Source organism: Gossypium hirsutum, chromosome D01 (assembly GCF_007990345.1).
Source record: "Gossypium hirsutum isolate 1008001.06 chromosome D01, Gossypium_hirsutum_v2.1, whole genome shotgun sequence".
NCBI classification, from domain to species: domain Eukaryota; kingdom Viridiplantae; phylum Streptophyta; class Magnoliopsida; order Malvales; family Malvaceae; genus Gossypium; species Gossypium hirsutum.
The window spans coordinates 10508296-10518808 of NC_053437.1; the positions used below are offsets into that span (position 1 = coordinate 10508296).

At 31.9% G+C, this 10513-nt stretch overlaps 1 protein-coding gene and 1 pseudogene across 1 annotated transcript; one reads left to right on the plus strand and one right to left on the minus strand.

The window, feature by feature from the left end:
- The first annotated feature begins 5182 nt into the window (after positions 1–5182).
- LOC107921028 (uncharacterized) lies at positions 5183–6709 on the plus strand. Its single transcript, XM_016850882.2, has 3 exons — positions 5183–5622; positions 5724–5780; positions 5929–6709. The coding sequence occupies exon 3, from the start codon at positions 5939–5941 to the stop codon at positions 6548–6550; it is 612 nt and encodes a 203-aa protein (XP_016706371.1). The 5' UTR covers positions 5183–5622; positions 5724–5780; positions 5929–5938; the 3' UTR covers positions 6551–6709.
- Positions 6710–8148: 1439 nt separating this feature from the next.
- Positions 8149–9491, minus strand: LOC107921393 (heterodimeric geranylgeranyl pyrophosphate synthase small subunit, chloroplastic-like; annotated as a pseudogene).
- Between the last annotated feature and the right edge of the window lie 1022 nt (positions 9492–10513).

Consider the following 10513-nt stretch of genomic DNA (forward strand, 5'->3'; position numbering starts at 1 on the left):
GGTTAAACACTTGTTTCTCCGATACCATTTATTCTAAATGTGTTCTTCACACTAATTAAAAAAATTAAGATATTTTTATAATTAAATTTAAATAAAACTATTTTACTTTTTAAAATGGTTCGACTACAATTATATATATACAAATATTAAACCTAGAATAAATTTGAAGGAAATTCATACATACGATAAAATTCAAACTTTAACTTTCAAAATACTTAAGGGCTCCGCACTCCATTTTATCATTGAATCAAAGCTTTAATGATAAAAATATATTATTTGATAGGGTTATATAAGTAATTTACTTTTTAAAAAATAATAAAAGAAGCTTTTCTTAAAAGCAGTACTCCACTTAAAAAAGTTTAAATTACAATCTAACCCCTAAATTATACCTTTTATTCATTTTGGTATTTAACCTTTTTTTTATTTTGTTATTTGAACTATAATTTTTGTTCCATTTTACACATAAATTTATTGGTGTCCGATAATAATGTCACATTTCACATTTTTATTGACAAGTTTATTTTTTAGAGTAAACTAAGACAAAAATGATAATTCAAGTACTAAAGTGAGAAAACATATAATTTAAGTACCAACAATTATATGTATATTTATTTTTATAGGATAAATTACACCAACAGTCACTCAACTTTGGGGTAGCTGACAAAACAATCACCTAGGTTTCATTTCAGTCACTCAACTTTGGAAAAATAGCAAAACAGTCACTAACGTTATTGAAAAGTGACAAATCAATCACTCATTAACATTTTCCGTCACAAGCTTAACGGGATAGCTAACGTGGCCAATTAACTAGCTGATGTGGCCAGTTAACTTGCCACGTTGGACGAGTAGTCAAAGGGTCAAGCAGTCACCTAGGTTTCATTTCAGTCACTCAACTTTGGAAAAATAACAAAACAGTCACTAACGTTATTGAAAAGTGGCAAATTAGTCACTCATTAACATTTTCCGTCACAAGCTTAACGGGATAGCTAACGTGGCCAATTAACTAGCTGCTGTGGCCAGTTAACTTGCCACGTGGGACGAGTAGTCAAAGGGTCAAACAGTCACCTAGGTTTCATTTCAGTCACTCAACTTTGGAAAAATAACAAAACAGTCACTAATGTTATTGAAAAGATACAAATCAGTCACTCATTAACATTTTCCGTCACAAACTTAACGGGATAGCTGACATGGCCAATTAACTAGCTGATGTGGCCAGTTAACTTGCCACGTTGGACGAGTAGTCAAAAGGTCAAAGAAGAAAAGAAAAGATGATTGGTCCTTCTCTGTGTCTTTCTTCTTTTTCTTCTCATCTTTCTCTTCATCTTCTTCTCCCTCAACCTCTTTCTCTTTATGCTTCTTTTATTTTTTCTTGTTCTTCTCTTCTTTCTCTTCATCTTTTTTCTCCCTCAACCTCGTCTTTTACCATCTCCTGAATTTGGGTCTTTTTCTTTCAATCAAAATGGGTTGTTGCTCAACAAAAACCAAAGGGCCAAACCCACAACAGAACAATGGCTACAAATCAGGAGCCACAACAACCGTTGCTGAACAACCCCAAGCCACCCTCATCCTTGAAAAACCAAGCACTCAAGCACCATGAAAGTCAGTGGTTCCAATCAAACATGAACAAACTATAGGATTCAAAGAAAAAGAAAGGACCAATAATTGGTAAATACAAATTTCAAAGCATTAGATGACATAACATGGTACTAATTCATATTTCAATTTCCATAGGAACAAGTAAAGTAGGTCCATTATACAAAAATCCAAATGGATATTCAAAAGAAGAATGAACTCAACATTACACATTTGAAGTTCAATGGCAAACAATATAAATTGAGGTAAATAAGTAAGGGCTTGATTGTATTGCTGCATGAAACTTAGTTCATATCTATGGGGATCTCACTTTTTCTTGGCAGCCTCTCCAGCCTTAGTCTGCAATGTGGGCAAAGTCACAAATAATAGATAAAATAAATTCAAGAAAAAATAGTTGAATGAACAAACACCCCAATTACCTTCTTTACACCTCTGACTTTCTTAGCCTTGTTTTTCCTTTTCTTTATATGTTTCTAGACTTTTCAACCTTGATATCAAGTCCATTCTATCATCAAAAGAAAAAAAACTTCAGAATCAATGCACAAACTGCATATGTGCATTAGCACATGCACTCAACTTGTGCGGCGGAGGGCGTTGGCCATGGAAGTGTTGGTGCCGTGGAAGCGTAGTCGTCTTTGAGTTCCTGGATTTTGACCATTGGGAATCGTTGATACGAAGCTCCTTCCATTTTCTCTTATTCTTCTTCTCCTCTTCTTGTTTTCTTTTTCTTCTTTTTCTTCTTCTTCTTCTTCTTCTCTTATTCTTCTTTTTATCTTCTTCTTCTACTTCCCAGGGCTCTTAAATGGGTTTAAGGTTAAAAAGGACTGTTAAAATGATAGCTAACCCACCGTTAAATGCCATGTCATTTTTTTGTTACGTCTGTAACCGAAAATGGTTAAAAGGACTGTTTTGTTATTTTTTCAAAGTTGAGTGACTGAAATATTAATTTTGTCACCAATGTAGTGAGTGTGTGAAGAAATCTAGCTTATACTAACTGGCCCAATCTTGGGGGTAGTTTAAGAGTGCAACCGTCTAGGGCCTAGTGCTGAAAGGGGTCTAAATTTTTTTTTCAAGTTTTAATGTGAAAAAAAAAGTCAGCCTTTTAAGTTTTCTAATTTATTGCAAGTAGAAAAAAATGAAATAAAAGGGGCCTCAATTTTTTATTTTATTACTAATATATATTTTTATTTTATTATATTATATTTTATAAATTTTTTTAAAAGGGATCCCAATTTATTATTTCACCTAGGATCCTAAAAATATCAATAATGGGCCATTGAGCTTGATGTCATGACTTGAATGATTCCCACGCAGTTGAAGAAAGTACAATAAAATTAGAGAAAGGCTTTTACAATAATAATTAGGTATACTCTAAAATTATAAAAAGCTAGGTTATTTTACTTTTTTTATTTAAAAGTTAACAAATATAAATAAAATATATAAGAAAAAAACTTATTTATTACATATATATTACAATAATTAGACATAAAACAAAAAATAGTTAGTATAAATTTAAATTCAAAACTAAAAGAATGAGCAAAAACTCGAGAAATTATTTTATGGACCCTTCCATCATATCATTTACAATCCCTCAAGGTTTGGGGTTCATAGTAAAAAAAAATTACCAAAATTATGTATCAATGATATGGAAAAAAAACTGCTAAAATATCATTATATAATTGGAAATGGACCATGGATGATGTGGTGAAAAGTGTCCATAAAATAATTTCTTTTTTAATAAATTTATAATTAGTCACCCAATTTTAATAAATTTTCATATTAGTCATTGAAATATTTCTTTTTTCAAATTAGCACCACCATTAGATAGTTTTCTCATTTTTGTAATGTTTCATTTTGGTCACTTGTTGTTAACATGGCTAACAACAATGTTATTGTATACTCGTTTTCATTATCCAATAGTAAATTTTCATATTAGTTATTCATTTCCTCTCTCTTTTTAATTAATTTTTTTTCTAAAAAATAAAAAATCTATATTTTTACAGGGAATTGAATTATTCATAAAAACCAGATAATTCCCTATAAAGATCTAGGTTTTTCCCTTGTTTTGAAAAATAAATCTAAAATTAATTTTTAAAAAAGAAAAATAAAAGAAATTTAAAAGATAAAATGATTTTCCCTATAAAACCTACATTCTTCCTTATAAGTACATAAGTTTTATATTGTAAAACCTTATGTAAAAAAAAACTAAAATTAATTCCAAAAAAGGAAATGAGTGACGAAAATAATATTTATTAAAGTTGGATGACTAAGGGTGAGTTTGGATGGGCAATTGGGTGCGGTGCGGTGCGGTGCGTTTAGCTTATTTTTTGTCTCACGCTACAGTATTGCTACAGTATCTAATCTCACCGCCACCGTTGTTTTTACACTAACCGTAGGTAAACGCACTTTCCATCCAAACCCACCCTAAAACAAATGTATAGTAACATTGTCGTTAGCCAAATTAACGGTGAAAGGCCAAAATGAAAACATACTAAAATTAGGTGACTAAAACAAGAAAATTATCTAACAATGGTGATATATTTGAGAATTTGATAACAATGGTGATTTTGCTTGATATAGAGAGGTGGCTATTATACAACTATAAACAACATGTTGTTATAGAGAGATAATCGTTGTGAGCTTACAATAGAACTCATATAGTGAATTTTCATCAAATAAAAAAAATTGAGAACTGTGTTAAAAAAGAAGAAGAAAGAGTGCGAATCAAATCAACAAAATTAAAAAAACATATAACAAGTACATGTATAATAGCTTATGCATATTTTATTTTACGTTATTTCGCATGATTAATTATAAAGTTCATAAATTTAATAAGTTCAATTAATCAATATGAGTTATCAAATAAAATTAATTAATTTATCACAATTTATAAGTTTATGATGTTTCAAATTCATAGTAGAATATTTAATTAAGAAACTTAATAATTTATTGAATTGGTGTCGTTAATTCCACCCATTGACGATTATTTTCATTTAATAAAATACGATTAATAAGTTTCATCTGTGAAATTTAATCATTTTATTGAAATAATATTTTAATTGAGATAATTTTTATTTAATAAATGATAATTAATAAGTTTACTTATATAAAATAATTATAATTTTACTTGAAAATTTAGACCATATACTGTTATAGAGAACTAATTTAATAAGTCGTATTTTATATATAAAAATGTTACTGTTATAAGTGAAATGTTATCGTAACGAAATGTTTTCATAATTAGTGACTGTTATTAAAAGAAGTGACTGTTGGAAACCATCAGCAATTCGGCTGCCTCACTATTGATTAATCAAATACATAATTAATTTTTTATTAAATATAATTGTGTGACAAATAACTCCATTTTTTTTCCTTTCAATTAAAAATTGTACGGAAACCAAACACTATGGTTTATTTATTATAGCTTGTAATTTAGATGCATTCGTCTTTAATACATGGCTAAAATCAAGGGAGAAGGAAAAGAAAAAAAATTAATTAAAATAATATACAATTTGATCCTGTAATAAGACAACCCACATTTTGCCAAAAGAGAATATAAAATGAGATAATGATGATGTTAACCCTATAGTTGTATTTCTCTAGTGGGGAGATTAATCAAAGCTGTTTTTGCTCAAACCAATAACCAATAATTCACATCTCAAGATCAACTTCTCACTTTTCTCTTCCATTCTTTCAAAATATCAATACCCATTTTTCTAATGAAAAATCCTTTTTGTAAAAATGGTGTTACAGTTAATGTGGATTTAGATGTTCATGCATGTCTGATTCACCCTGGGAAAATATTTAAGGAAAGTCAGTAAAATACAGCAAAACACTTGAGGCAGTAAGCACGCATTGATAAAGGAGCAGATTTGTAAAGACAAAAACTATATGGCCTGTCTTATTCTTCTTTGTTTCATTGTTCACTGCTCTTTGTCTTCCACTTTGCCTATTTGAGTTCCTTTTGAAAAAGAAAAAAAAAACACCTTGTCATCATCTCTCTGAAAATTTTTGTATCAATTTCTATAGGTGAGATTCTCAAGATATCTGGATTTCGAATCTGTATTTCTTGTTATTTGTTGAAAAAAAAACCCCTTTTCTTTAACTGAAATTTCATTCTCATGATGCAGACCACTTTAGAATCTTGGGAAAGTTGTGGCTTTTGGAGGTTCTTAACACAAGGAAAGGTAGATGCTTTCTTTTTTTTCTTTTACCTAGATAAATGTTTAATTCATTGCCAACATGTATGGATTATTTGTGCAAGTACCCTCTGTTTGTTTTTGTATAAATATGTTGAATTTGGAGGAAAGTTGAAAGTAGATGATGTTTATGTAGGAATTCAGTAATGGAAGGTGATAGGTATAGTTATAGCAGGCAGGGGAGTGGTGTATGGAGATCCTTGAGAGATGGGGATTTTGAGGAAGAAGATGTTTGGGCAGTTCTCAAGGAAAGAAAAGATTCTACTAACAAACTTGGTCAACAATCCATTGAATCATCTGTTCCTGTTAGAAGACATCTCCCAAGTGCTGCAAGGATGATCCCTGGAACTTTCTCTACTATTAATAACAGTAGCAATATTGGCAGTTCAAGCTCCAGTTCCAGTCATGAAGCTAATGGAGTTAAACAGCAATCAGCTCCTGTCAACATCCCTGATTGGTCTAACATCTCTAGAAACAAGTCAAAGAAGGGTCCCAATGGCTTATGGCATGATCATGATGATGGGGATGGTGATGGGGTTTTGGTTGGTTTTGCAGACAGTGATGATGATGATGATGATGATGATGATGATGATGAGTACAATTCAAAGTTGCCACCACATGAATTCCTTGCTAAGAGGCTTGCAAGGAGTCAGATATCTTCTTTCTCGGTTTTTGAAGGTGTTGGGAGGAAACTCAAAGGGAGGGATTTGAGGAAAGTGAGAAATGCAGTTTTAACAAAAACAGGTTTCCTTGAATAATGGTCAATGTTAAAGCTTTTCCCCATTGTTGTAATTCATAGATGGTAAAATGTCAAATGTGGAACTGTTTTCAATGTTGGTATTTTGTTAGTCTAATGTTTATGTATAGGGATTTTGAATGAACAAATGATCATTGTCAGATGTGTTTTTATTAGAAAATATTCAATTATAGCCATGGATTTGAATTATCAGTGAAATTCGAGTCCTGATACTTGTCAAGGTGCTGATGAGGATTTTACCCATTTTGACATAATCATTCGGCATCTCCTTCCACATGCAATCAATTTATGCAGAGTACAAAGGAAGGTGATATAAGTTGGCATTGAACCAACTCAACCTAGTGCCTGATGTGTCCATATCATGATATCATTCACAAGGTTGAACCAAGCCTTGCTAGGTACCAAAACTGGGATTTGGGACCATATTGGTCATGTTGCTTTCTGTTTCTATCATTTTAGGCTCTGGGGTTAGGCAATTAAAACTCTTCCATTCATTGAATAGGTTTCTTTTTCATATTTTATTACAAACTTGTAAAACGACGCATTCTATTCTAGATTCCTTTCTATCACGTTTTTTGTGATTACATGATATTCTTTTATTTTGTGATGTAATAAGATAATATTTAGATTTTGTTAATAAATATTATCTAAGTTGCTATCTATGTTTTCAATTAAATTTGGATGCATAATTAATCAACACCTCTTTTTAATCACATCCGACTTGCTAAATCATCAAAGAAGGAAAGGGTTGTCCAAGAGTCATGGTTGAGATTGAAAGAAATCTAATCTTAATCTAACAGTTACTTTAGCACATTTTTCAATAAGTCTGAATTCTGTTTGTCTCATGTAAAAGATGTCGGCCTCAATCATTTTAGGGTTAGGAAAAATGAAAGTGGGCTGCTCTCGTGATGTTTAAAGCCTGCAATGACCTATGCCCAGATTTCATTATTGGCCCTAAATCTCAAAGCCGAGGGAAAGGGACTTGAACTCCACCATTTTAATCTATTTTAGGAAAATGTTTTTATACCATATCATATTATATTATGATGGTATAAAATAGTGGCGCTACATCATCTGTATCTCTTTTTCAACAATTTAATGTCATATCAGCATTTTCATTTGGAAAAATTCAAGTTCAATTCCTAAAATTCAAGATGAAATTGTTGACGTGGCATTAAACTATTGGGAAGAGATAATATCTCTGTTTCATAGAATCCTTTCTCTTATGTCCATTGTACACGTCTGTCACCGAAGGCATAAAGGACATGATGACTTTTTAATTGTAAAAAACATTTAAATTATTTTTAATTGTAAAAAATATTTTTTATAAATTTTTGAATTTTTAAAATTTTAAAAAATTAATTAAATGTAACATGACAATCCACATGTATGCCACATTGGTAAAATAAAAAAATATTATTTTTTATTTATTTTAGGGTGATTTAACAAAAATACAAATTTAAAAATTAAATAAAAAATAAAATGACTTTTCAGGATGAAACAAGTAATTACACCATAAAAAAAAAAAAGAGTGGGAGCCACAATAATGATAGAAGTAATAGACATGTGGGGGGATTGGGTCCCTGAAAATGGTAAATCTAACGGTTAATTCACTCTCTTAAAACATCTATTTATAAAATCTAATAAAATTGAATTCGAAATATTAGAGAGAAAATTGGCAACACGTGGACAAATAGATGCCACGACAGAAAAGCACAATATTTATTAACTCATTTGCCAAATTTACCCTGGACATTACATAAAACTAGGCTCAAAATAGCTTAGATATTGCTTCAACCTTTGCCTCATTGAAACCGCTCAATTCATTGGTGGCTAATTTTCTAGTCTCCTCCACCAATTCCTTCAAATCCTTGCTTTTTCTTTCATCTCTTCTTATCATTCCTTGTATTTTTCCTATGTATACACCGTACCTTCTCATTTTCTCTATCTCCACTTCACTTCCGCCTCCTAATATCGCGCCACACGCGGCCACGCAACCATGTAATGTACCTTCGTATTTTTCACTAGCACCTTCGTTTTGTCTGATACAGCTTGACTCGTATTCTACTTCGTAATATTGTCCATGAACCATGCCCTGTGAGCCTATAGCACGTGTGATCTCGACCATTACACGTAATACTCGATCCGAATTCTTTTGAGTCGGATCATCCGATACGGCCAACAGCTCGAGCCCAAATGGTATCATTGCGTCCCCGATGAGTAACTCAATGTTTGGACCGTAGAGATGTTGGATCTCGGATTTGGGCCTACAGCTTTGGGTCAAGGGAAGGTGTTCGTGAGCGAAGGAAGCTGCATACATGAGCTGAAGTGCTGATGCCGCGGCAAAGCTTGGTCCCGGTGACCCCCGACAAGCTCGCAGGCGGCCACGCATAATGCAGGAGCAGTGCTCCGTGGGGCGGAAAACGTCAAATGGTTCATGGGTTCGAAAACAGAGAGGGGTTCTCGTACCGGTATGGCTTGCTTGAGATGAGCTTCAATGTCAGCGTTAATGGAGGTCCAATAAGATTGGTTACTCGACATGGTGACTTTGAAAAGCCTACAAGGCAAATTGGAAGGACATTGACGTGTGGGAATCGGTGTGTAAGGAACATGGAATATTGGGTTGCCATGGATATGGGAGAGAGCTCTGGCCATGGATGAGATGTTGAAGAAAGGAGATTTTGGGTTTTGGAATTACTTAATGGAGATTGTGGAGGAAGAGGAGAGTCGCAGGACAATTATATAACATGGGATGTCACTATTACCATGTCTGCTATTTTTTGTGGTTCTATTGGAATTAAAATATGAAGTTGATGTTGCTTGTTGGAATAGGGATCACACGTGGGACACGTGTTTCAGCATCAAAATATGAAATGTGTTTAACCTCTTGAGGGGTTATAAAGAAACAGTATGAAATGTGTTTTAATTCATATTAATTCTAGGGTTAATATATTATCTGGTACTTGAATTTAGTTTTAATGTTTAATTCGGTACTTGAATTTAATTTTAATGTTCAATTTGATACTTAAGTTTTTATTTGTCCTATTTAAGTGCTCTAGTTTAGTTTCAATGTTCAATTTGGTACCTGAGCTTTATTTTTTTTGTCCCAATTGAGTACTTATATTTTGTTTATTAGAGTACACGTTCATTGGGTTGTTTGGTTTGGGTACCAAATTGAATTGAGGCACAAAAAGTTTAGATACTAAATTAAGGATTGATATTAACCCTTAATTAGTTTAGATTGATCTCAGAAGTAACCGATCAAAATTACGCTTAAATTCATTTGAGTTAATAACGAATTTAAAATTCACATTTATGGTAAAACAAAATCATTTATCTCAATATTTTTCAAGAAAAAAATAAAGAAAACATGAGATGTATTGAATTTCAAATAATTACTTTTAGAATACATATTTGGAATTGCACTAAAAGTATAGTCAACTCAATTGGTCAAAACGGTAATCATGTGGAGTAAAAAACAAAATGTCTTTAGATTAAAAAAAGAAAAAGGAGAAAGGAAAGTACAATAAGGTTAGAAGTAGGGGTGAGCAAAACTCGATTCGACTCGAAAAAATAAAAAAAAAATTGAATTTCGAGTTATTTGAGTTAATCGAGTTATTCGAATCAACTCGAATTTTTTTTCGAATTTCGAGTTCGAATCGAGTTAATTTTCGAATTCGAATAACTCGAATAATTCGAATATCAAACTATAATATTTTACATTTTTACCCCAAACTCCCAAACCTTTTTACTTTTTCCTCAAAACTTTTACTCCTTCCCACTTTCTCCCCAAAACTTTTACTCCCCTCCCCTCCCAACCCCCCAATCTACCAAAAATCCATTTCCCACCAAAATTTTACTCTCTCATTTATTTTTTCTCAAAATTTTACTCCCAAAAACCCTTAAAACCTTTTATTTTCCCCCAAAATTTTTACTCCCTCCCACTTTTCCCCCAAAACTTTTA

What these genes read in the sequence shown, in the direction of transcription:
- LOC107921028 (XM_016850882.2), top strand. Translation starts at nt 5,939, where the DNA reads ATGGAAGGTGATAGGTATAGTTATAGCAGGCAGGGGAGTGGTGTATGG.